Raw genomic sequence first — 27,844 nt, 5'->3', positions numbered from 1 at the left:
TATTCATTAAATAATATAAAGTTATTGAATAAACCTTATTCGATTAATAGTTTTGAAAAATATATCAATATATATATATATATTTTATACTCGGGAACATTGACTCCCGGTTTAGAAAAATGTTCACCTTTGGGTCCCCTATACTAAGGGTATACGCAACTACTGATTATCTCTAGCATAGGTATTATGCAACTTATAAGCAATTGAATCAACAATATATATCAAGATTACGAAACAGACATGCATATATACCATATCACATGCTCCAATATATCGCAAGATTTTCTAATTAACCACAATGCATCTATCACAAGATAATGCATATAGATATGTATACATCACAACAACAGTATAACGGGTAGAAAACTTGCCTGAGTGCTCCGGGGTAGACTTAAGCTTAGAGTGGGTCCGGTAACCTATGAACAATAACATAAGCCGGAATTAAACCACGGTCGCTTAAGAAACTAGACTTTAACCAATTGAACCCTAATGTTTGCTTATGGTCATTTCTAAGCTTAACAAATCACATAAGTCGCTCGAGTACCCTCAGCTCCATCATTTTTAATAAATTAACCATTAAGAATTTTAAGGAGATTCTTTCATGAGTACCCTACCAACTGCTTAATCCACTTTACATAATTGTTTCATAATCCAATTAGTCATTTAAGGGCCTTAACCAAGGTTTCAAAGTAAGGCGAGGGGTAAAGGTTCGTTCGCGAAATGCCGTTACTTAAAACGGTCGTTTCTCCTAAACCGTACATCGGATTCAAGCGAACCACATATCAAAACGAAGCTCGTAACATGAAATATCTAAACATGGAAAAGATTAGAATCTTTCAGTGAGTTCACGGGTCCTAAAATTAAGAACAGAACAGTTAAGGAAAATTGGGCATTATAACGTTTATGTTTATGCGATTTCCAATTTTTAAACCACTCCAAACAACCACCATTCAACTCACAACCAACAATACAACCAACCCTCATCCAAACCTTACTACATCAGTCCCCAAACCTCAAGATTTTCCAATTTATACAACCCCACACATGAACTACTAGATATACTTAAGTTTCATTCACTATAAACAAGATTTCAACATCCAAATCACTACAAATCCAATCCAAACTCTAAACACACAAGCATCATGCTTCTCATTTACTATAACCATCAAAACCATCATAATACTCAAAGTAAAGTTAGGGTTTGGAGGTGTTATATCTTCCTTGGAGTGATTAGAGTAGCTAGGAAGTCTTAGGGTGCCTCCTACAAGTTTGATCTTTCCAAAGAAATCAAGAACACAAAGTTAGGTTTTGAAGTTTCTAAAAGTCAGATTGAAAGAACTTTCAAAACGAGAGTCTTACCATGCTTATTTGGATGAGACTTGTGAACAAGAGTTGTAGGCCATCTCAATACCTTTCCAAATAGCTATAGAACATACTATTTGAGTGATTATTGAAGGAGATATGGTAGTTTGAAGTTGTTGCTCGGGTTTTGGCCGAGAGCTTTTGTTCTTAGAAAGCGAAAGTCAATTTCTAATTTGTGTTTTGTGATTTATTTTTCCTTGGCTTGGTTGTTTTGCTTTTGTTTTGATTAATTACCTTTTAACCATGGTGAAATTTGTGTGGTTTATAATCAACCAACACTTCCTTCCCTTTTGGTCATGCTTATATCATCCTCCCATGTCATCTTCCCACACTTGTCCTCTTCTTGTTGGTGTGATGACATCATCATCCACTAACTCTTTGATTAACTCCTAATTACTTGGCTAATGACCGCTGATCTGTTATACGGTTCACTTAACTTTCGTTCTCATTTATCGTTTGAGGGATCATACCCGGGATCTTATTACTTGGGTTCCCTTAACCTTTCTCAATACATTATATTCCTTTTATGATCCTCTCTTATAATCCTTGAATTTAAATCCTTTTAATCATGTTACCTTATACTCAATTTTTTCGGTATCTGGTGGATTTTCGGGAAAAATCAAAGTGTTCGAATTTGGATTCCGACGATCTTTACATACACTTATTTACTTTATGGAATACTAATATGATCTTAAAATTTCCATAACAGTACTCCTATATAGCGTGGTCTGATAATTTTCCGTAATCAGCATCATCAGCAAAAGTTACTATTCATCCGTGTTTCAAAAATTCCAAAAATTGGGGTTATTACAGTCATCATTGAGGAGGTTGCTTTAATGGATGGTCTTAAACACACTCTGTTGAGTATCAGCTAGCTTTGTGATAAAGGCAATTCAGTAACCTTCAACTCAGAAGCCTGTGTTGTGACTAATAAAAGAAGAAACAAAGTGGTTCTCACTGGTGTGAGAAAAGGAAATGTGTACCTAGCTGATTTCAACTCATCCAATGCAGAGTCTGTAACTTGTCTTCTCTGTAAAGCAAGTTAGGATGAAAGTTGGCTATGGCACAAGATGCTATCCCATTTAAACTTCAAAACCATAAATGAGCTGGTAAAGAAAGAACTGGTTAGAGGCATTCCTCTAATGGAGTTTTCAAAGGATGGACTGTGTGATGCCTGCCAAAAAGGGAAGCAGATTAAAGCATCATTCAGGAAGAAACTTGATTCAACAATTGAAGAGCCTTTGCAACTGCTTCACACGGATTTGTTTGGACCAGTCAATGTATTGTCCATCTCAAGGAAAACATTTTGCCTAGTAATTGTAGATGATTTCTCAAAGTTCTCTTGGACATATTTCCTAAAGTCTAAAGATGAGGCTAGTGAAATCATCATCAATCACATAAGGCAAGTCAATAATCATCCTGATTTCAAGGTTAGAAGAATCAGGAGTGACAATGGAACTGAGTTCAAGAATTCTGTCATGAGAGCATTTTGTGAGGAAAATGGGATTCTGCATGAGTTTTCAGCAGCTAGGACTCCACAACAGAATGGAGTAGTGGAAAGGAAGAACATATCACTTATTGAAGCTGTAAGGACAATGCTTGAAGAATCTAAACAGCCAACATATTTCTGGGGTGAAGCTGTAAATACTGCATGCTACACTCAGAATATTTCTCTGGTTAATCAAGCAAGATGCATGACTCCCTATCAATTGTACAAAAACAAGAAACCAACTCTAAACTTTCTTCATGTCTTTGGCTGCAAATGCTATATTCTGAGAAAGCAAACTGATCAAAATGGGAAGTTTGATGCTAAAGCAGATGAAGGAATTTTCGTTGGATATGCTGTTGGTAAAGCATATAAAGTCTACAATCTAAGAACCAACATTGTTGTGGAATCAATACATGTTGTGTTTGATGATAAAAAGATTGAAGGACTGAAAGATGGAGATTACCATGAGAGCCTCAAATTCGACAATATGGAGATGGTTAGTGATGACAGTGATGATGAAAGTGATCAAGAGAATGTATCTAAGGATAATGCAGATAAATCTACCACCAATGAATCATAAAACTCAACATTTGTTGAGTTGCATAATGCTTCATCCGTCGGAAGGCAATCTGCGTTATCCGTCGGGAGACAACCTGCCTCATCTGTCGGTACTCAAAATTCACCATCCGTCGGGTTATCAAAAGGAGTAGGAAGTCAAGATAGATTACCTATAGAAAGTTCCCCTTTCTAAAATCAGAGATCCACTAACTCAGGGGGGGTTTCTAACAATCAAAAATCAATCACACATCAAGACAATAATGAGGTTTCTTCATCTAGAGCTAATCTACCTCAACAAAGAAAATGGACACAAGATCACCCCTTTGAGCTTATTATTGGTGATGTTTCTTCTAGAGTTCAAACAAGAAGAGCAACTCAGGAAGACTGTCTATACAACAGCTTTCTTTCCAAGGAAGAACCAAAGAAGGTAGAAGAAGCTTTGTTGGATCCTGATTGGATATTAGCTATGTAGGAGGAGCTAAACCAATTTGAAAGGAATAATGTGTGGAAGCTGGTACCCAAGCCTAAAGGAAAGAATCTAATAGACACCAAGTGGGTATTCAGAAACAAGATAGATAAAAATGGCATAGTTGTCAGGAATAAAGCTAGATTGGTTGCCAAAGGCTACTGTCAACAAGAAGGAATAGATTTTGATGAAACATTTGCTCCTGTTGCAAGACTTGAAGCCATCAGAATCTTCTTAGCCTATGCATCCCATGCCAATTTCAAAGTCTATCAAATGGATGTCAAAAGTGCCTTTCTGAATGGAGATTTGGAGGAAGAAGTTTATGTCAGTCAACCTCCTGGTTTTGAAGATCCAAATTTTTCAGAATATGTCTATTATCTTCTGAAAGCACTTTATGGACTGAAGCAAGCACCTAGAGCCTGGTATGACACTTTATCAAAGTTCCTTTTGGAAAATCACTTCACAAGAGGTACTATAGATAAAACTTTATTTTTCAGAAATGTTAATGGCTCTAGTATACTTGTTCAAATTTATGTAGATGATATTACTTTTGGCTCTACAGATGAGAAACTTTGCAAAAAGTTTGCCAAATTGATGCAAAGTAAGTATGAAATGAGTATGATAGGAGAACTAATTACTTTCTTGGTTTACAAGTTAAGCAAGTTAGTGATGGAATATTCATTAGTCAAACTAAATATATTTTTGATCTTTTAAAGAAGTTTGATCAAATGGATTGCACATCTGCAAAAACTCCCATGGCCACTGCAACTAAGCTTGAATTAAACACTACTGAAAAGTCTGTGGATATTTCAAGTTATAGAGGCATGGTTGGCTCACTTATGTACTTAACAGCTAGTAGGCCAGATATAATGTTTGCTACATGTTTATGTGCTAGATTTCAGGCTGATCCTAGAGAATCTCACTTAATAGCTATTAAGAGAATTTTCAGATATCTCAAGGGAACACCAAACCTTAGCATTTGGTACCCTAGAGATTCTGGTTTTGATCTAACTGGTTATTCAGATGTAGATTATGCAGGTTGTAGAATTGATATAAATAGTACAACATGAACTTGTCAATTTCTAGGAAACAAGCCTGTGTCCTGGTTTAGTAAAAAGCAAAATTTAGTTTCTACTTCTACAGCTGAAGCTGAATATATTGTTGCTGGCAATTGCTGTGCACATATTTTATGGATGAGAAATCAATTGCTAGACTATGGTTTGCAAGTTGAAAGGATTCCTATTTTCTGTGATAACACAAGTGCAATTGCCATCACTGAAAATCCAGTACAACATTCAAGGACAAAGCACATAGATATCAAGTACCATTTCATAAGGGAACATGTAATGAATGGTATTGTGGAACTACATTTTGTTTCAAGTGAGAAGCAGCTTGCAGATATCTTTACCAAGCCACTGGATGAATCCACCTTTTCAAGGTTGGTAAGTGAGTTAGGTATGCTTAATTACTCTTTAAATCTATCTGAGTTAATTTACAAGTTGAAATGCAGCCAGAAATTTAATTGATTTTTCAGCCTTGGATGAAATTTTGGCTAAGTCAAATTTTACATCTCGACGGATGACCCTTATCCATTGAGTTTGGTCATCCGTCGAAATACTATTTGCTAATAAAAATCAATTACTTTTCTGGAATATTTTTTTCTCGACGGATAACAGTTTATCCTCATCCGTCGAATTATCTTAATCTCAGTCGTTAATTCCCTGTACATTATCCATCGACTATACTTACAGTTTGTAAGCATAACACGACGGATAATGGGTGGAACTTTTACAGTTTATTTTTAAACGGCTATTTTAGGCAATTTCTATTGGTTACTTTATTTTACTTTATTATTTTTATCAGTTATTTTTGAGATAATATAAAAGCTTATTTCATTGCAATTGCTTTTCTTTTATCATTCTCAAATTCAACTGCTCTAATTTCATTCTCTCTCAAGCACTTACTCTCCCTCTCTTCAAGCTCTTACTCTTTAACAATGGCACCTGTTGTAAAGATTATGTCTCAAACTGGGTTCATTTATGAGAAGAACAATTTCACTGCATTAGTGAACAAGGGTATTCAGCAATCAGATGACTATCATAAGATGGTGGACTTTGTGAAGAATTGCAAGCTCAATTTTGCCATGCTGGAATCACCCACAATCTTCTGTGAAGTTGTTGAAGAGATGTGGACCACTGCTACCTATAACGCTATAGATAAGACCATCACTCTAACCATCAAAGGTAAAAAATTCTATATAAATAGTGATGTGATAAAATCATGTTTCAAAATTCCTGATAACAATGTGACTTCACCACACACTGACACTGAAATAATCAATTGAAGCACTTGAAAACTGCTCAGGCTAGAGGAGCATCTTGAAAAATGATTGTGAGCTAAACTTTGTACATTTTGATTAATTGAAGCACTTTTCAGTATTATCTACTCTCCTTTAAAGCTGTATGTTTAGGGTGTTTTTTTATCATCAAGTATCTCTTAATTTATGGCTATAATTCCAGTAGACATAAATTGGGGGAGATTGTTGTGCATATGTTGTGTACTTGATGATTACATAAACAAAACACCTAAGTAGATTTTACTTAGTGAAATAATGTAGCACTCGACGGATAAAAATTATAGTCCCGACGGATAACTCATTATAGTCCCGACGGATGATGACTTATTATCCATCGAGTGAGTAGCTTATGTAATAATGAGTCTGTAGCACATTTCTGCATACACCTTTGTATAGATTCTGTAGTAGCATATAAGTCATGTTGACTTTAACTAGATATGCAGAATAGGTTGATTAATTGTACATAGATGATGTCTTGTAATTATGCATAAATGAATTGAAGTCAAGTGCCAAAATAGCTACCGACGGATGATTAACAAAGCCATCGACGGATGATCAAATAGCTATCAACGGATAATCAATATAGCAGTCGACGGATGATCAATAAAGCCATCAACGGATGATCATAAACTCGACGGATGGTCATGTACTCAATGGATAAAGAATTCAAATATCCGTTGACAGTGACAACTAGTCACATGCATAGAAGTGTATGCAAATGGAATGAGGAAGCCTATTAACTGGGTAATAGAGAACAAAGTAGCAAAGTGTTAGACTCGACAGTTTTTATGATGATCCTGTCTTTTGACTTTGTAATCTTGGTAATATATAAACCAAGAAGTAGCAAATAGAAACATAGATCTGAGATACAAAAAGTGAGAAACATTTGTAAGCAGAATTATTAGCATTTCTCTGTATTCTCAGTAGTTCATATTTGTAAGCAGCTGTGAGCATTCTTGCACACAGAGTTTTCTCGATATATATTATATATCTCTGGTGGAATCATTCAAATCCACCAGAAAGTTTTTAAAGACTCTTATTTTTAATTACTTGTGTTTTGATTCACTTAAGTTTTTATTCTGCATTGTGCTAATCAATACATATATATTTAAATTCGAGTTTGAACATTTTATTTCAAGAAAAAGTTTCAAGAATTCCATTCAACCCCCCTTCTGTAATTCTTGTCATATTGTTAAGGGACTAACAATCATCTGTAATGATTGGATGAAACTACATAAAGTAGTGGATGACAGATGCACTGAAGCCCTACACACGAAATTACATTATGTATAGGTGTGTATTTTTATGTGTAGGGTCGAGGTGTGCTGAAAACCATATGAAAAACCGTTTACAATCTAACAGAATGAACATGTTGAGTCTCTGCACATACTACTATCTATACTATGTTTTGGGTTTAATGATGCACCCTAATTAAGGAACGGTGAACCCCTAATAGGAATTATGACATTTGCAAGGTGAGGATAAGACAAGTCTAGTTTGTTGAAAATTAGTGGCTCTTGTTTAAGATAGCAATGTTACATGAACCAGACCTTATATATGTACAGTGTATACTATAAATTGGCCACCTAGTAGATTTTGATTTATAGGAGACTAAGTGAATAAATAAACTTGAACGAGTTTTTTTATCACTCTCCACATGTTGAAGGCGTCGCTCTAGGTGAAAATCCAGGCATTTCCAATTGTCCCATGGTTTTTATGCTAGATCTATTCTAATTGGTTCCCATATCCAAATTATGTGACCTGTTAGTAGTCCTTGAAGGATGCATAGACAAAGTAGTTCTTTTACATGTGTGGGTGATGCTTCTAATTAAGTGTGATATATAACAATTCAGGGATTTTGTAAGCTGAAATATCTCGACTTTTCAGCATCCCACTCCATATCGGGTGCTTTTCTAAGGTAAGTTCAATTTTCTATTAATTATACTCTTTGACTTGTGTTGACTAATATTTTCTCCTGTCCTAGCATCAAATTGCTTAGCTTCTTGGTTTTTCTTTTCTACGATACTAATTTTTCAGGAAGCTTGGTGTGGGAGCAGGTGGAAACCTGTTGGAGGTTTTGATTCTGCGGGACTGTATGCATCTCAGAAAAGTAAAAGCTGATTTCTCCATCCCCCTCTCTTGTTGCATTTCGTGTGTTTGTGTGGGTACACATATGTCGTTTGTCTTATCGACTTTACTCATCTGCATGGGAAGGCAGAAGTAGAAAGGTTTATTTCAACAGTTATTACAGGAGAATTCAAGTTCCTTAGGCATCTTGTGAGCATGACTCTTCCTATCATGTCTATTATATTCCAAAACCTTGTGTTCTAGGACTTCGGAGTTTGATGCTTTCTAGTGAATTACTGTCAAAGTTGCCACTTACGATTACCTATTTTTATTAACTTCATGGACTGCAAACAGGACATGTCCAACAAGGAATGTCTAGCTTCTGAAGAAGATTGGTGCATCATGTGTTATGACCCAAGATAGTTCATCCTCTACTTGTAAATTTTCCATTCAATTATGTTGTTTGGCTTAGTCATATGGGCTACCTGCACTTTCATACCTACAAATCAGTTGTATGGGGAAAGACCTGACTTCTGCCTGCTAGCTGAGTTTCCTCCTGAAGAAAAGTTAGTATTGTGCTTATCATATGTTTTTGGAACTTAAGCAGATGAAAGATGACTATCTAAAACCATTTGCATAATCTTTAATGTATTTTTTCTATTGCAGTTTTCTCGAATTTGGACCAACGATTAGCAGTGGTGATGTGAGTCTACACTCGCAGCTCAGCAGTAGTATGTTTGATGGATCGTGCTTCATGAATACATCTGATAGCAGTTAGAATAGTGACCCGGGAGGTGGCAATGAGGATAGTCATGACACCAGTTTCGTTATCTATGGGGAGAGTTCAGATGAGGCTGACTTTTTATCCGTCTGAGCCTCCAAAGTCTTCCATCTTAATATAAGTCTTATTAGTATACAGAATGAAGTTAATAATTATGTCATCATTGCTTGCATGTTTGTGTATGTTGTTTCATGGTGTACAAAAGCAAGCGTGGATTATATATGGAGGACAATAAGACTTCCTGCCGCGCAAATTTTCAAGTTTTTGAATGTGGATTTGTTTTAATAAACTTTTTTGTACTATTTGTTGCTTCTTGACGTTTTTATAATTATGTACAACCTTCTTGTTACTGCAGGAGTGATATACCAAACTTGATTTCCAGGAAGTCCATTCAGAGAGCAGAATCTGGAATTAGATAAATAAAGCATAACCATGGAAGATCATAATAATCCCCAAATCTTGGGCTTCAATTATTCATCTATTATAATTAATTAAATATATAATTGGTCACAAATTAACTCCTGAACAGGGGTTCTTTTATTAAATGATTATTGTTAAGTATTTCTTTCTGCATAAAGATGATGTCAATCTTGTCATAAGTAGTTTGCTGAAGTTTGTACTTTGGTAAATGTGTAGTGAGCATTTCTTGCTTTAAAACGACATGAGAAAAGCGTTGCACTTGAAATCTTGAAGTGTTATGGCTTGATGTTTTAGTTTTTTGGAAGAAGAAATTTGAACATAGTGATGGGGTCTGTAAGAACAACTAAGAAGAAGAAAGAGCTGGGAGGAAAGCAATACAAGGGCACCTAGGGGTAAGTTGACCAAACTCACTAGACAAGGCAGGATGATGCATTGTTCTAATTACAATAAAGTTGGGCACAACAGAACAAGATGCCCTGAACCACCAAAAACTGCACCTACTACAACAAAGAGGGGGAGAAGAAGGAAGCATACTGAACAAGATCAAGAAGTTGATGATGAAATGGAGAGGAATGTCAGGGAAGTGCAAACAGAATAAGCAGAGATGATGGAAGAGGCTCTGATGATGGAAACTCCAGTAACACCTAATACTCTAAGAAGGAGCCAAAGGCTTGCCTAATGGACTCAGAATAAAATGGAGGAAAAACTCACTGGACAAGGCAGGGTGATGCATTGTTCATATTACAATAAAGTTGGGCACATCAGAACAAGATGCCCTGAACCATCAAAAACTGCACCTACTACAACAAAGAGGGGGGAAAAGGAAGCTTACTGAACAAGATCAAGAAGTTGATGAAGAAATTGAGAGGAATGTTAGGGAGGTGCAAACAGAAGAGGCAGAGATGATGAAAGAGGCTCTGATGATGGAAACTCCAGCAACACCTAATACTCCAAGAAGGAGCCAAAGGCTTGCCCAAGGGACTCAGAATATGATGGAGGAAAATAATATAACTGCTGATAATGCTGTGTTTGTAAGTACCAATTATCACAATTATTTCTTATTTTTAAACAGTGGTATGTTTAGTGTAATGCTTCTTCAATTTTTGTATATGTAGATGCCTACACCTGGTATTAAGGCTCATGGAGGAGGTGGTGGTGGCACTCTCATTATAGACATTCCTGGAACTTCTAGGAGGAAGGGAAAAGGCCCGGTCAAAGGCTTCAAAATCCCAAGAAAGAAGTAGTATTAGTTTACTAACAACTAGTACCATGAATTATTATTGTAATTCTCTTTTGTAAGGATCAATGAAGCACATATTTGATTTTTTAGTTGAATTATTGTAGTGGGAAATATTATTGAACCCATGTGTTTGTTTCAATGACACATTTCGTAAGAACAGTATGTAAGGAATCTTAAGCTTTATTCTATGAAAAAGGCTGGTCTGTTTATATAAAAAAAATTAAATTCATCTTAGTAGGAATCAACTAAAATCAACATCTTTTTTATTGGAACTAGAATCAACATTACATTATGCATTCAAACATAACATTTTACTTGACAATAACATGCATGATCCAAATTACAAGCAACAAAATCAACACCCTCCTCGTTATGCAAGTTCTCCGTACTCTTTCACCTGCCATTTTTTCAGCTTCTTTTGGGATCCGCCCATATAAAAAAATTGCATCTTCTATGGGATCCTGAAATTAAAACATAAAATTTATGGAAAATGCATACTTATGACATATTATGTAACATTTATGTAAAATACCATACTTTGTATCGGCTACAACCGAAGAATCAACGTCCCAAATCAAGTGTGCCTTCCTTCTAAACTTCTTGACAAGGAGAAGGGAGATCACATTTGCATTTTACTCCACCATTTCCAAAATCCGAGCTACTATGTTTCGTTGCAACTTTGTACATATCTGAGCTATACGGGTTCCGAACTGAAGCAGAGGAACTTCTTGAACTAGACATCTTCAAGAATTTGCAATGGATGTAACGAGGGATGGGAGAAGATTAAAGAAGGGGGATGTGAGGAGAATTATAGAAGGGGGATGAGTATAATTGAATGTTGGGGAAATGGGTGGGTTTAATTGAACCAATCTCAGAGAAACAGAGGTGCCATGTAGGATGCCACATCAGATGGCCGTTAGTATTTTTAACGGGGATAAACGGGAGTAACCTAATTGAAATGTTCAGTTTGTACAAGTGTTTGACTGAAAGTTTTTTTGGGTTGGTGACCCAATTGAAAGCTTGTTAACAATACAGTGACCAATTAGCTCATTAACCCTCAAAACAATTAGTACCTGCAGATAATTATGACGTCATGATTGATTGTTCTGCCCTTTCAGACTCTGAAGATAAATTATGTCCAAGAGAAGTGGTTGAATGCAGGATATGCCAGGATGAGGATTTTGATTCAAAAATGGAAACGTCTTGTTCTTGCTGTGGCAGCTTGAAGGTCAGTTACACGATATATGTCACTTAGTGTTACTGCTTTATGTCCTTACGACAATGTGCAAGTAAGTAAAGTGTATTCATACATGTAGACCATGGAGGTGCCACCAATAACATTTTGAGTAATAGACATCCCCGGTTATTGAACAAATCAACAAACCTTTATCCAGAGATGCAAATTTCACACCTGAAGGACATGAAATACTCTTTAGTTCTCAAAAATAATTGATCATCAGTTTATCAGTTAAGTTTACATTGCCTTGTCAACATCCCTGAAATGCCAAACTTTACTGAGTTCTTATCATGAACTTACATATGCCAACTCAACTATTAAAAAGTGATCTCCAACATTTTTTGCTTTTTATGAAGCTCTTCCGAATCAAGATCTAATGTTCACGGGGACAAGATCGGACCATGGAATAGCTGGATTATTATTAGAAATTAAAGTGGATAAGTCCCTTGTGACAACCAATATATCATAATGTATGGCCAGATCAGTTGACTAGGTGCCATAATATCATAATTATAATCCACATAAACACCCAAATCTATGTAACAGAATATATTTGGACATATATTTGGAGCAAAACATCTAGTGCTCTATCTGTCAGAGAAGCATCTCTTCACTTTTTATCAAAACTTCAGTTTTTGGTATATAACATACTAACTCATCCTAGAGCAGTCAGAAAAGCAGGTTTTGTGTGATGGGAAATTACAGGTTTAAGTTTTCAGATATGCTGCCAAATGCTTGGTTTTATAAGCTTAACCACACGAGTGCTAGTAAAACCAGAAAGCTGCAGAACTTGACGAGTAAATCCCTGAACAAGAAAGTTCAATCCAAAATGAAGTCATCTCCTTTTGCATCATCATTCACTGCCACAGCGGCCCAACAAACATGCCAGTCCCGGAAGTCTTACCACTTCAATCGAGACTTCAAGTCGACTTCCCATTTGTCAGAGCCACCAAGAAAATCATCCAATAGAAGACGCTGCACAAAGAAAACTGTAGCTTCTCAGAAGCTAATCACTAACTCTTCTGATTCTAGGGAGTACTCAAGTTATCATGTCATCCATGGATCCATTTATTCTAAGCATAATCATGCATTTGAACTGGCCCAGAATTACTCTACTGGTAGCTTCTCTTGTGATGATCCTGTTTTCTATGATCTAGATTCTGAATTTAGACGAGTAAAAGTTGACTCTCCGTCCAACCATTATGACTACAAACTTGATTTAGTGTCACAGCTTGAGCTCAAACCAATCATAACCAATCTCGAGAAAGTTGATCACGGAATTATACCATCTGTCAAGTTTCAAGGAAGCTCAAGGAAATTTGAAGAGAAAAGTTCATGTAGCTTAAATAAAGATAGTATCGGTGAAGAGAAAAAAATGCCCGGTTTGGGAATTAAGAGCGAAATCAATAGGAGTGAAGCTAAGAGCTAAATCACCAAGAATAGCATCAACGAGGCTTGCTCAAGTTCAAGGCCGGGAAAGTGTATCATCACATTCCAGCCTAATGAGTGTGGCTATTGTACAGGAATCTATAGATCCTGATAGAGACTTCAAGGAGTCAATGATGGAAATGATCATTGAGCACAATATGAGTACAAAAGAGGAGTTTCAACAACTTCATGCATGCTATCTTTCACTCAATCTTGGTACTTACCATGAACTAATTGTCAAGGTTCTTGAACAAATTTGGTTTGAGATTACTGGAAATCAAGTCTTGGTACCTAAATAATTAATATTTATGTATTATGTGCACATTTTCATTTTTTATCATGACACTGGTCTGGGAGAATCCTCACTTAGCTGCGATAGTATTGGCCCCAGAAAGCCAAAAAACAAGGTATTTGTATTATAGTAATGTAGTCTGATACATGTTTATTTTCATTTCAATGAAAGAATATCAATTGTAACTATCATGAAATGAAATAAAGCAGGAAGAGAGAAAGAAAACTCAGGAATAGAAGAAGGAATACCATTCTCTCCTTTAACTTTAGTTGTCTGCCATAATTAGCCTTTGGTCGATATCATACTAATACTATCGGACATAATGTCTTTCAGCTGTTGCCCACATATATAGTTTTGACAATGCTTCTAGAATGCCCACGAGCAAATCTCTAAAATTCAATTACAAAATGTAAGGGCGAGCAACACTTAACAAGATTTTCGAGCAAGAATGAAAAATCGTTAAGAACTTCTTAACATCCCATTTGATTAGTAGTTAAGAAAGTTTGAAATCTTTCACAAGTACAAACTTACACCAAAGTAGTTACTATTTTGCATCAGCATGTGGAGCGTTAAACTATTGAGAATACATCTGCAGATTGTTGATAATCCCGAAGGTGAAGGTATTTGGCTCTATATAACAGTTTATTCTCAGATAGAGCAAAAGTAGTACAGGAAAATGTTCAGGGTTTCAAAATGCTTTCAAAATTAGCTAAATTTTGGCTGCAGTACTTGTAATATAGAGGACTCCTATACATTTATAGAAAATCAGTTAATTATAGTATGTCCCGTGCCATTTCAGAACAAATTTAGGATTTATTTTGGCACTCCTAATATTTTATCCGTAAAAGCATTCCTCTCCTTTTCAATAATGCATCAGCAAAATAATGATATGTTTGTAGGACCTCGATAGTGCGTGAATCTTTCCCTCAACCAACAATGGTCTGTAACCAGGTAGGTGCTGATTCTACAATTTTTTTAAATAAAACTATATTACTAAACATGAGGCTAATCACATCCAAAATACAATTATCAAGCTCTAACTACATATTTCTGGACTGTCACCGGTTAATATATATATATATATATATGTTAGTTGTGGGTCCCCTCCACCAAGCTTCCTAAACACAACACCTTCATCTTATCCCACTTTCCTCCCACCTTCCCTCTTATTTATCTACCCCTACTTTACCCATTAATTACCCAAGCATGCCATTGGCTCTTCCTATAAATAACCTCCTCCCCTCATTTCATAAAATGCACCTTACTCTCTTCTCAACCTCACTTCTTAAGTATATAGCTGCTAGATAGTCCATTTAGTAGGAAACTTACCTTGTGGTAGTTTCAGGCAGGTCATAATAGGAGGCCCTCGTGCTTCTCTCTTCTTTCGTTTCGGGTGAGTTAGTGTGAGTATTGGTCGGGTTGTAGCCTTCAAGTTCTATAGTGATAGGAATTCTTCCAGGTGTTGCGGCTACAATAAGGGGAGTTCTCCAGGTTATCCGGCCCAGTACCGAAGATATTGTTCTGTCCAGGTTATCTGATCCAGTACCGAAGGAATAGGGAATCTTTGTAATACTATTCGGTTGTACCTCAAGTGTTCCTTCGTAAACTTGAGAGAGAATATTGTAACCATGATTATCATTATAGTGGAAACATTCGGAGTTGGTCCTGTGGTTTTTACCTCTTTATCTTAAGGGGTTTTTTCACGTATAAATCTTGGTGTTCATCTATCTTAATTATTATTGATCTGTTCATATTATTGTCTGTGATAATTCTTAGGTCCTATTACGCAAAGACGGGAAACGGGAATTCCTAACAATTGGCATCAGAGCCGGGGCCCACATTATTGGTGACTAGGAAAGTGCTTTGTGCGCAGTGGTTCTCTGATTCCGCGTCGTATTAATACGGAAAGCTCCCCAAACACATCCACTTTCCTGGCCAACTTGTGCGGTTATAAGTGATGATTCCTGTAGTCTTTGGTAAATTGAAATGGAGAGTTCATCCAGTATAATGATATGTTTAACAACTTCAAATTATCCGTTGTGGAAAAGCAGAATCAAAGATCTTCTTTACAGTAAAGATTTATTTGTTCTAGTGGAGCTGAAAGGGGTCAAGCCTACAGAGAAATCTGATGCAGCTTGGAAGAAGATGAACATGAAAACTATCAGTTTTATTCGTCGATGGATTGATGACTCAGAGTACCATCATGTTGCAGAAGAAGACGACGCTTACAAGCTTTGGACGACATTGAAGTCTACCTTCCAACAGACAAGTTCACAAAATATAACTTTTCTATTCCAGAAGCTGATGAATATGAGATTTAAGGATGGAAATAATATGTCAGAGTATATGAGGGAATTTCAGGGGTTGTTAAATCAACTTGCAACTATGCAGATGGATCTTAATGAGAAACTCAGGGCAATTTTTCTTCTCAACACTTTGCCTTTGAGTTGGGATACGTTAGTGGTGGCAATAACTAATGTTGTGCTAAGTGATAAACCAACGTTGCAGTCCATCAAGGAAAGTCTCCTTAGTGAGGCTATGAGAAGAAAAGAAAAGGGAGTCAGCAACGATTCTCAGGCTCTTGTTACTCAGAACAGGGGCAGAAATAACTATAAGGATCCGAACATGGCGCGTAGTAAAAGCAGGAATTTTGGAAATTCCGGTGGCAAATCAAAAGCCAATGTTGAATGCTACTATTATAAGAAGAAGGGTCATTACAAGAAGGATTGTAGGGCCTGGCTCAATGAGCAGAACAATGGTCAGCAAGGGAGACATGCCAAGAAAAGTACAACAACTGCTATGATAGAAGATGTTGTGATCCTTTCTTTTGGGGAAGAAGAATGCTTACATGTTGATGATCAGAAGGTCGAATGGGTGGTTGATATTGAAGCAACGTATCATGCAACACCCACACAAGAATTCTTTATAAGGTACCAAGTAGGCGACTTTGGTACAGTAAGAATGGGTAACTCTGATCAGTCAAAGATCGCAGGCATTGGTGACATCCGCATTGAGACAAAAACAGGTTGTTCAATGACTCTAAAAGGTGCCAGGCATATTCCGGACTTATGGCTCAACTTGATTTCTTGCATGGTGCTAGACAAGCAAGGGTACATAAATACATTTGGTGGAGGGATGTGGAAGCTTACTACGGGTCCGTTAGTGGTTGCAAGAGGTTCCACTTGTGGCTCGTTGTAAATGACAAAAGTGAGGATGTGTTTTGATGGTTTGAACATAGTTGAAGATGAAACTTCAGCAAGTTTGTGGCACAAGAGGCTTGGCCACATGAGCGAGAAAGGATACAGATTTTAGCAAAGAAATCCCTCATTCCGTTTGCTAAAGATACTGCATTGAAGTCCTGCGAATATTGTTTATTCGGGAAACAACATCGAGTATCTTATTGCAGTCCATTGAAGATAAAGTAAGTGGTGTTGGAAAGAGTCTACTCTGATGTGTGTGGTCCGTTTGAGGTGGAGTCCTTAGGCGGAAACAGGTACTTTGTTACCTTCATTGATGAAGCATCTCAAAAGGTGTGGGTTGAGATACTCAAATCCAAAGATCAAGTGTTTAAGTACTTCCAGAATTTTCATGCCATGGTTGAAAGATCAACAGAAAAACAACTGAAGTGTCTTCGTAATGATAATGGAGGAAAGTACACTTCAAAAGAGTTTTAAGAGTACCTTGCAAAATATGGTATCCGGCATGAAAGGACAGTTCCTGGAACCCCGCAGCAGAATGGCGTTGGGGAAAGAATGAACCGTACCATTGCTAAACGAGTCAGATGCATGTTGAAAATGGCTAAGCTGCCGAAGTTATTTTGGGGAGAGGCTGTAAGAACAGCTTGCTACTTGATCAATAGATCTCCATCGGCACCTCTGGACTTTGAGATTCCAGAGAAGATCTGATTGGGAAAAGATGTCTCATACAAGGCTTTTTCACACATCTCGAAGGAGCATAGAACAAAGCTTGAAGATAAAACAACTTCGTGTATTCTTGTTGGCTACGGGGATCTAGAGTTGGGTTATCGGATGTGGAATCCTGAATTGAAGAAGATATTCAGGACAGAGATGTGGTATTCCATGAGTCTCAAAATTATAAGAATTTTGGGAAAACTTGACAACCAAAGAAAGCTAGAAATCCAGATGCATTAGAAGATGATGGAGATGATATGGCAGAAGATGAGGCTACGGAGCAGGGGGAGCTACCGCCCCAGGCTAAAGTTGGAGAAACTCAGCCACGTCGTTCTAGGAGAGAACAAAGATCATCAGGAAGATATCTTTCATCCGAGTATATCTTAGTTGCTGATGAGGGGGAGCCCGAGACCTTTGAGGAAGTCAAGACTCATAAAAAAAGTAGTTGCTGGTTGAAAGCAATGCAGGAGGAGATGGATTCTTTAAACAAGAATGAAACCTATGAGTTGACTACACTTTCAAAGGGATAGAAGGCTTTGAAGAATAAATGGGTCTTTAAAGTAAAAAGGGATGATGAAGAGCTTGTAAAATATAAAGCACACTTGGTGGTTAAAGGCTTTGCACAGAAGGAAGGCATTAATTTCGATGAAATCTTTTCTTCAGTTGTAAAGATGACATCAATCCGAATAGTTCTCGGATTGGCGGCTAGCATGGATCTTGAGCTTGAGCAGTTAGATGTGAAAACTGCATTCCTTCATGGAGAATTGAAGGAAGAGATCTACATGCACCAGCCAGAGGGATTTGAAGTGGAAGGGAAGGAGCACATGGTGTGTAAACTCAAGAAGAGTTTATACGGTCTTAAGCAAGTGCCGAGACAGTGGTACAAGAAGTTTGATTCCTTCATGAGGAATCATAAGTTCAAGAGAACTGCATCCGATCACTGTGTTTATGTGCAAAGGTTTCCTAACGGTAACTTCATTATCCTGCTGCTTTATGTTGATGATATGTTAGTGGTCGGCCAAGATGCTAATATGATCCGGAAGTTAAAAGAGAATTTGTCCAAGTTCTTTGATATGAAAGACTTGGGTCCAGCAAGGGAAATCCTAGGGATGAAGATTGCTCGTGACAGAACATCTCAGAAGTTGTGGTTATCACAACAGGGTTATATTGAACGGATCCTGAAAAGGTTCAATATGGATGATGCTAAACCTGATAGCATACCGTTGGCAGGATATTTCAAGCTGGATAAGAAAATGTGTCCGTCAACAGACAAAGAGAAGGAGGATATGGAAGAAGTTCCCTACTCATCGGTAGTGGGGAGTCTTTTGTATGCATTGGTTTGTACAATACCAGATATTGCTCATATTGTTGGAGTTGTGAGTAGATATTTGTCAAATCCTGGAAGAAAGCACTGGGAAGCAGTGAAGTGGATTCTCAGATATCTTAAGAGCACTTCCAGGTTATGCTTGAAGTACGGAGATGGTGAACCGATCTTGGAAGGATTAACAGATGCTGACATGGCAGGACATCCAGATGCGATGAAGTCCACGTCAGGGATGCTTTTCACTTTTGCTGGGGGAGCTGTAGCATGGCAGTCCAAGTTGCAAAAGTGTGTTGCGTTGTAGCCTTCAGGGTCTATAGCGATAGGAGTTCGTCCAGGTGTTGCGGCTGCAACAATGGGAGTTCTCCAGGTTATCTATGTTGGGTTTCGATCACATAAATGTAACGAAAACAGTAATTAAAACATAAAATAATAGAATTTTCGAAACCCACCGCAGGATCCATGCGAAAAACATATATTTAATTCGTAGATCAGATTGTTTACCTTAAAAACTTTACCAATTGGTTGACTAATGAAATCCAAAGTTTGTACAATTACCACGCATCCCGCTCTCGCGATCTACGCTCTATTGGTATCCACACAAATGCTTGAACTCAAGGATTGGATGTGTACTAGCACAAACCCGTTTCTTCTTGCTCTCTCCATCTTCTCTCTTGGTGGCTAGGGTTTTAGTAAAAGTGTTGGTTACAAAATCATCCACACCAGAGATATTATATAGAGAGTAGAAAAAACGAATTATAACTCTTAACTAATTAGGAGTTATTATTAATTCGAAATTCCTATTTGTATTATAATTAAGTCTCACTTAATTATTTAACAAATAAATTTCATAATTAATATTAGTAAATTCGAATAACAATATTTATCTAATTAATTAAGTCATACTTAATTAATATTATAAATAATTCGAATAACTTTAAAATAATTTAAATCCAATTTAAATTAAATAATCCTTCAAGCATTCTTAGTGTGTGACCCTATAGGTTATTATTAATTTGGCAACGAATTTTAAAACTAATTTAAAATCGTAAACAATGAACGGCTTCTAGTAATACATCATTGCTACCCAAGTAATAATAATTGAATCGGTGATCGATTAAACCTTTTTATGAATAATGTACAATGTAATATAATCCCTTTAACCAAATATTATAGATTAAACTAGAAGCATGTAATTTGTCATCCTCATCAATGTTTAATCTAGGTTTCTTTGATCAATGAGTTGACTATCATATGAAATCAACATTTGAGCATGGCCACGCATTTCATAGTCTAGCTCACACAAGAGGACAATAATATCACTCCTTAAATAGGAGGGTTAAATCCCATCTAAATCATTCATATTTCTCATACAATTCATAATATACCCAATGTCAAATTTTATCATTACCTGGTCAAGGATAACTTTTAATGGAATCAATGTATATTAATTCTCATGTAGAAATATAATGACTTCAGGTCTAAGGACCATTACATCATTATCACTGTGAGAATTACTTATGACACAACAGACATGTAGAATCTCATATTGGGTCTGTCCAGCACCATGTACATATACATCTGCCTGTGTTTTTGACTTTAGTATCACTATACCTATGATCAATGAGATGTGATCATCAGTCAACAAAAACATCAGTCTTAATGCATTATTATTGTCCCTTAATAATAATACTCGACTAGGGACCTTTAGAAATATTGATACTATTCTCATAATCTCATTTCTAAGTCACGTACTTAGAGATATAGAATTACATATCATATTCTAAGGACATTTATTAATCTAACATTTATATTGCAGTAAATTAAGAATTAATAAATTATAAAGAGAATAATCGATAGAACATAAATATTAATAATCCTAATATCTTAAACTAAAACATCATAGTGTTGTCTCTAGGGCACAACACTAACAATCCGGTCCAATACCGAAGGGACCGTTCTGTCCAGGTTATCCGGTCCAGTACCAAGGAATAGGGAATCTTTGTATTACTATTCGGTTGTACCTCAAGTGTTACTTCGTAAACTTGAGAGAGAATATTGTAACAATTATTATCATTATAGTGGAAACATTCGGAGTTGGTCCTCTGGTTTTTACCTCTTTATCTTAAGGGGGTTTTCCACGTATAAATCTTGGTGTTCATCTGTCTTGATTATTATTGATCTGTTCATATTAATTATCTGTGATAATTCTCAGGTTCTATTTACGCAAAGACGGGAATTCCTAACAATTGACATCAGAGTTGGGGCCTATATTATTGGTGACTAGGAAAGTGCTTTGTGTGCCGTGGTTCTCTGATTCCGCGCCGTATTAATATGGAAAGCTCCCCAAACACATCCACTTTCCTGGCCAACTTGTGCGGTTCCAAGTGACGATTCCTGTAGTCTTTGGTAAATGGAAATGGAGAGTTCATCCAGTGTAATGATATGTTTAACAGCTTCAAATTATCGTTTGGAAAAGCTAAATCAAAGATCTTCATTACAGTAAAGATTTATTTGATCCAGTGAGGCTGAAAGGGGTCAAACCTATAGAGAAATCTGATGTGGCTTGGAAGAAGATGAACATGAAAACTATCAGTCTTATTCATCGATGAATTGATGACTCAGAGTACCATCATGTTGCAAAAGAAGAAGACGCTTACAAGCTCTGGACGACATTGGAGTCTACCTTCCAACAAACAAGTTCACAAAATATAACTTTTCTGTTTCGGAAGCTAATGAACATAAGGTTTAAGGATGGAAATAATTTAGGAAAATGTGGGATGTCATCTTTTATATGGTTAAATGATGACAGTCCAGATCTTCATGTCCTGGCACTATAACACCTAAAAGTATGTTCTTTTGCAGCTTCAGGGGAATTTCATACCATACATTCCAAGACCAGCTACACCTTTAGGACTATCTATGCCTGGAATTGTTCCAAGGTTGAATACTAGGTGGGAAGGAAGAAGCAGGTCTTTGTTGTCTGTTGATCTCTTGAAAATGTGTACTTGGTCGAAAGGAAGAAACATGTCTTTGTTGCCTGTTGCTCCCATGAAATGGTGTACTTGGTTGGAAGGAAGAAGCAGGTCTTGGCTGCATGTTGCTCCCTTGAAAAGATATTATACGTTGTGCATGAAAGGGGCTAGGTACAAGAATTCCATAGTCTTGCGTGAGTAAACCATTCGCATTCCCCAATGAATCAGAGTAGTTTGCATCTGAATACCTAGGCAACCCACCACTTTGACCTGCACGGAATCCACTAGATGTAACTGTTTGGACAATGCTATGGAAGGACCTCACTGGTGCTTGAATCATTCCTTCAACCGATGATGATCTGTAACCACGTAGGGGCATGTTCTAAAAAAATAATAAAATAAATTAGAAAATATGAGGCTAACCATTTCCAAAATAAAACTATCAGGCTCGGATTACAGATTGCTAGTCATACGCACATGTAAGATCCATTTCATGGTACCAACATAAATTGAAATTCAATAATCTAAAGGCAAAAAAGGTGCAGACCAGGATAGGGAAAAATGTTCCAGTTCCACGCGACCCAGGCCTTTCAAAACCATAAGAGTCACAAGCATTGAGTTTATAGGGTAGAGCCTGGGATCACGGACTAAGCTATTGATTCTTCCAAATGGAAACTCATTCAGTAGAGATGAGTGTTGAATAGCATCTGAAGAATGTGCACTCTGAAATAAAGGTCGCGGTGGAGGTAGCGACCAATATTGCACATTTGAGACAAACAAATAGAAACACCGACCATATTGCAATATATTAAATTGAGTCTCAAAGCCCCCACGAAGATCTAACATTAGGTCCAAAGGATCAGGACTAGTGACATTGTTTGTCCAGGCCAAACTGCTCTCAGTATTAAATAACTCATTGGACAAGGCACTAAAATATGTAACTGAAGCAACATCTACTGTTCTGCCATGTTTCTGGGCGTCACTACCCAGGTCAGGAATGATATTAGTGCCTTCCTCGGGTTCTTGTAAAATCTCATCAAATGTTCTTTTACCTGTTTGTTGCCTATTTGGAGTATCTGATGTTGGGAAGATGCAGACTCCATCCTAGAGTGAACAACATGAATAGTTTAGTTATCTCCATCTACACAAAACAATATGCATATTTTCAACTATAAATTACCTCGCCTTCATTGTTTGACTCGTTGGAAATTGTGTGGTTAGTTGGGGTGGAAGCCAAGATATGGACTGCATTTTGAACATCAGTATGATGTCCACTTCCATGCCTATTCAATGTATTCAAAAAAAACATCAGGGGTTCAACAACTAGACTATCTCCTGAATGCACAAGTATTTGTCCAAGTTTCCTAGCCCCAAATGTAAAGGCACTTGTTATTCGAAAAAAAATTCCCGCAAAAGGACAAGGGGTGTTGCGTAAGATTATTCAATAAAAAAATTATTTGAAAGGGCCACACACTTTTTGCATTAGCTTCAAAAGTGAGGTGGGGTGATTAAATTCATACTTTATTCATGAGTTGAGGACATAAATTTAAGACAAGATGCATATCTCAGTAGTGTTTAACGTGAAAATTCAAACGATTCAAACGCATCCACTGGAAACGGAGTTGCTGAAGAAGAGGGGTTCTACCTTCCCTGACACTTCGGCCCATGTTATTATATTCCTTTTAACAACTGTTAGATATATTTGAGATGTCATGTCTAATATGTTTCATGTTTAGTTTTCAGATCTTAACAAACAGGAAATATCAGTACTTACTGGAATCAGTATTTACTGGAAGTCAGAAGATATCAGGACTTAGATTATCAGAAGATAATATTAGAAGATGGATATTAGAACTTAAGTACTAGATGACTAACAGTTAAGGAAGGAAGCTGATTTAGAGGAAAGAAGATCGAGACTAATACAAAAAGAAGATATGCATGGAAAGAGTTAGAGGACTTAAAGAATTGTATAAGATATCTAATTGATGTATTTTAGGAGACAGAATTATATTTCATATCAATTAGAAGTTATCTTGTAACTGTGTACTATATAAACACAGACATAGGTTTACACTCTATGTGTTATCATTATCGACAAGATCATACGTTATAACCTAGCAGCTCTCGTGATATTTGTTCATCACTGAGAGAGAACAGTCCCATTGTAATAAAGTTTATTATATCGAATATATCTGTTTACTGTTACTTATGTTCGAAATCGATTTGATTGTATTCAACACTGTATTCAACCTCCTTCTACAATGTTGTGTGACCTAACAAGTGGTATCAGAGCCTATCTGTTAATACACATACAGTAAAGATCCAAAACAATCATGTCTGAAGAAGCAGAAAATCTAACCAAGCCCGCCAAAACTGAAAAAACTCAAAAGATTCAAATCCACAGTCGATATGAGACTATAAGGGTTCCCATACTAAGAACTTCTGAGTACCCCATATGGAAAGTGAAGATGGTTATGTTTCTGGAAGCTACAGATCTAGAATACCTTGAAAGAATTAAAGAGGGACCGTATAAGCCAATCAAGCTCTTTGTTGTAGTTGCAGATCAACCAGGAAAGACCGTACCAAAGGAGAAATGTAAGTACACAGCTGAAGATATCTCATCCATTGCCAAGGAAGCAAAGGTAAGGCATTTGCTGCATAGTGGCATTGATAATGTCATGTCAAACAGGGTAATTCACTACAAGACTGCAAAGGAGATATGAGATGCTTTGGAGACAAGATGCTAGGGAACTGATGCAATCAAGAAGAACAGGAGGACTATACTCACTCAAGAGTATGAGCACTTTGACTCAAAAAGTGATGAGTCATTAACTGACTTATATGACATGTTTGTCAAACTCTTGAATGATCTATCACTGGTGGACAAGGAATATAATCTTAAAGATTCAAATCTAAAATTCCTTTTAGCTCTTCCTGAAAGTTGGGATTTGAAGGCTACTATTATAAGAGACAACTATGCTCTTGATGAAACTACTCTTGATGAAATTTATGGTATGCTCAAGACTTATGAACTTGAGATGGATCAAAGAAGCAAGAGACAAGGGAGAAAGTCAAGGACAGTTGCTCTTAAGGCTGAGGAGGAATTCCCCAAAGTGGCTGTCTAAAAGAAAGGAAAAGGAAAAGCTCTCATCACAAAGTCTGATTCAGAATCATCAAGTTCTGATGATGATGATTCAGAAACTGAAAGTTTACCTTAAATAGATGCTGATGAAGAGATGATGAAATTGTGTGCTCTTATGGTGAAGGGTATCACAAGGATAGCCTACAGGAAATTCAGAAGGGGAAATAAGTTTTTCAAGAAAGGTGGAAGTACTGATAAGAAAGGTTTCAGAAAATCTGAAGGCAAAGGTGCAAAGTCCGACAGAGGAGACAACTCAAAAGTCAAATGCTACAATTATGGTGAAAGAGGCCACATATATCCTTACTGCAAGAAATGAAAAAGTGACAAAGGCAAGGCACTTGTCATAAAGAAGAAAAGCTGGACAGACTCTTCAGATTCTGAAGATGAGGTGAACTATGCCTTGATGGCAAATGCTGATGGCAGCCCTGAAACTGCTGAATTAAAGGTACCTCAAACAACTTATGGCTTTCATACTGATGATATTACTGAGTTGAGATTATATCTTAAAACCATGTTTATTAGCTACAGAGATCAAACTTTAACATGTGAAAGATTAACTTCTGAAAATCTTGCTTTTAAGAAAAGGAATGATTATTTAGAAAAGGAGTTAGTTATATTCCATCAAACTTAGAAAGAGAGAGATGATGCTTTTTATGTTAGAGATGAATTGATAAAATTGAATAAATCTCTCAAAACTGAGTTAGAAAAAGAAAAAGAGATTATCAGGACTTGGACTAACTCTGGCAGAAAAACTCAGAACTTATTAAGTATTGGAAACTGGAAAGAGGGCTTAGGTTATGGAGATGATAAAAGTGAAAAAGGAATTGAACAAATTGAGCCAATTGTTATTAAACAAACTGTTAAACCAAAGGTAAATCCTGTTAAGTTTATAGCTAAAACTGTAAAGTCTGATTCTGAAAAGATGAAAGAGTCTGTGATAGAAGATAAGGAGAAGTCAACTTCTGAAAAATTAGAACATGATAAACTAGCTGAAGTCAACATAGGCTTAATGACAAAAAAGTAGCTAAAACGTAAGCTGAAAGAAATAAGGAATGTCAATAAGGTTAAGGCAGCTAGGAAAAATAGGAATGGAAAGGAAGGTGTGAATAAAAGCAATAATATATGCCTGTTCCTAATGCTCATAGAAAGAAATGTTATAACTGTGGAAACTCTAACCATCTTGCTTCTTTTTGCAGGAAGAATAAGAATATAAACTCTTTATCTCCTAAGTCAGGAGTTAAGAGTCAGTCTGTTAGGTTTAAGCCACAAAATCCTTGTTTTCATTATGGTAGTTTATGGCATTCCATTTATACTTGTATGGAATATCATAGTTTATACTATGATTATTATCAAATAAAACCTTCTTTAAAGAAAGTTGCTTTAATTCCTTCTAGTGTAATATCTAATGCAAAGTCTGATATAAGTTCTGATAAACAGCATGTTAGCATAAACTCTGATATTAAATCCGCTGCAAATGCTAACAAACTTAAAAAGGCCAAAGGATCCAAGCAAGTCTGGGTCCTTAAAACTAACCATTAGTGGTCTTTGTGATTGCAGGGCAACAGGAGAAACATCCTAGTACTGGATAGTGGATGTTCAGGACATATGACTGGAAATAAAGCCCTGCTCTTAGACTTTGTGGAGAAAACCGGCCCAGAAGTTTCTTATAGAGATGGCAACATGGGAAAAACTCTGGGATATGGCAATATTAATCTTGGGAATGTCATCATTGAAACAGTAGCTCTTGTCTCAGGACTTAAACACAATCTGCTGAGTGTGAGTCAAATCTGTGACAGAGGTTATCATGTGGATTTCTTTGAAGAATACTGTGAAGTTGTAAGCAATTCTACAAGCAAAGTGGTTCTGAAAGGTTACAGGCATGGTAACATTTATGAAGCCAGACTTTCAACAAGTACTGATGGTTCTGCAATCTGTCTGTTGAGTAGAGCATCAATTAAAGAAAGCTGGAATTGGCACAAAAGACTCTCTCATTTAAACTTCAACAACATAAATGAGCTTGTAAATAAAGATCTTGTGAGAGGATTGCCAAAATCAGTATTTGCTCCTAATGGCTTTTGTGATTCATGTCAAAAGGCAAAACAAAGAAAATCTTCTTTCAAGAGCAAAACTGAGTCATCAATTCTTGAGCCTTATCACCTACTGCATGTTGATCTATTTGGTCCAGTCAATGTCATGTCTATTGCAAAGAAGAAATATGTTATGGTTATAGTGGATGCGTTCACAGGGTACACTTGGGTGTACTTCTTGCACAAGAAGAATGAAACTGCATTTACTCTAATGGATCATGTCAGACAGCTGGATAAGTTGATCAAATATTCTGTTAAAATTATAAGAAGTGATAATGGCACTGAGTTCAAGAATTCAATCATGGAAGAGTTCTGCAAAAAGCATGAAATTAAACAGGAATTTCTGCACCTGGAACTCCACAGCAAAATGGAGTTGTAGAAAGAAAGAACATGACTTTCATTGAAGCTACACGAACTATGCTTGATGAAGCAAAGCTGCCAACCTACTTTTGGGCTGAAGCTGTGCAGACTGCCTGTTTGACACAAAATGCAACACTAATAAACAAGCATGGAAAAACACCATATGAGATGGTGAAGAAAAAGAAGCCAAATCTGAAATACTTTCATGTATTTGGGTGTAAGTGTTTTGTTCTTAAGACTCATCCTGAACAACTATCAAAATTTGATCTAAAAGCTGATGAAGGAATTTTTGTTGGATATCCACTTTCCACAAAAGCCTTCAGAGTCTACAATTTAAGAACAAGAGTTGTCA

The 27,844-nt window shown here is 36.6% G+C and overlaps 1 protein-coding gene and 1 pseudogene across 1 annotated transcript; both read left to right on the top strand.

Moving 5' to 3' along the window:
* LOC141695947 (F-box protein SKIP17-like) overlaps window positions 1-10,743 on the top strand; it is a 134,022-nt pseudogene extending 123,279 nt beyond the window's left edge.
* A 1,924-nt stretch (window positions 10,744-12,667) lies between these two features.
* LOC141695945 (uncharacterized) lies at window positions 12,668-13,405 on the top strand. The gene has a single exon (XM_074500147.1). It carries the CDS (start codon window positions 12,668-12,670, stop codon window positions 13,403-13,405), a length of 738 nt encoding a protein of 245 aa, XP_074356248.1.
* Window positions 13,406-27,844: the final 14,439 nt, after the last annotated feature.

Source organism: Apium graveolens, chromosome 11 (assembly GCF_009905375.1).
Source record: "Apium graveolens cultivar Ventura chromosome 11, ASM990537v1, whole genome shotgun sequence".
NCBI lineage: Eukaryota > Viridiplantae > Streptophyta > Magnoliopsida > Apiales > Apiaceae > Apium > Apium graveolens.
Note: the sequence above shows the minus strand (reverse complement) of the source record. Positions and strands in the feature narration are given on the sequence as shown.

What these genes read in the sequence shown, in the direction of transcription:
- LOC141695945 (XM_074500147.1), top strand. Translation starts at nt 12,668, where the DNA reads ATGGGAAATTACAGGTTTAAGTTTTCAGATATGCTGCCAAATGCTTGG.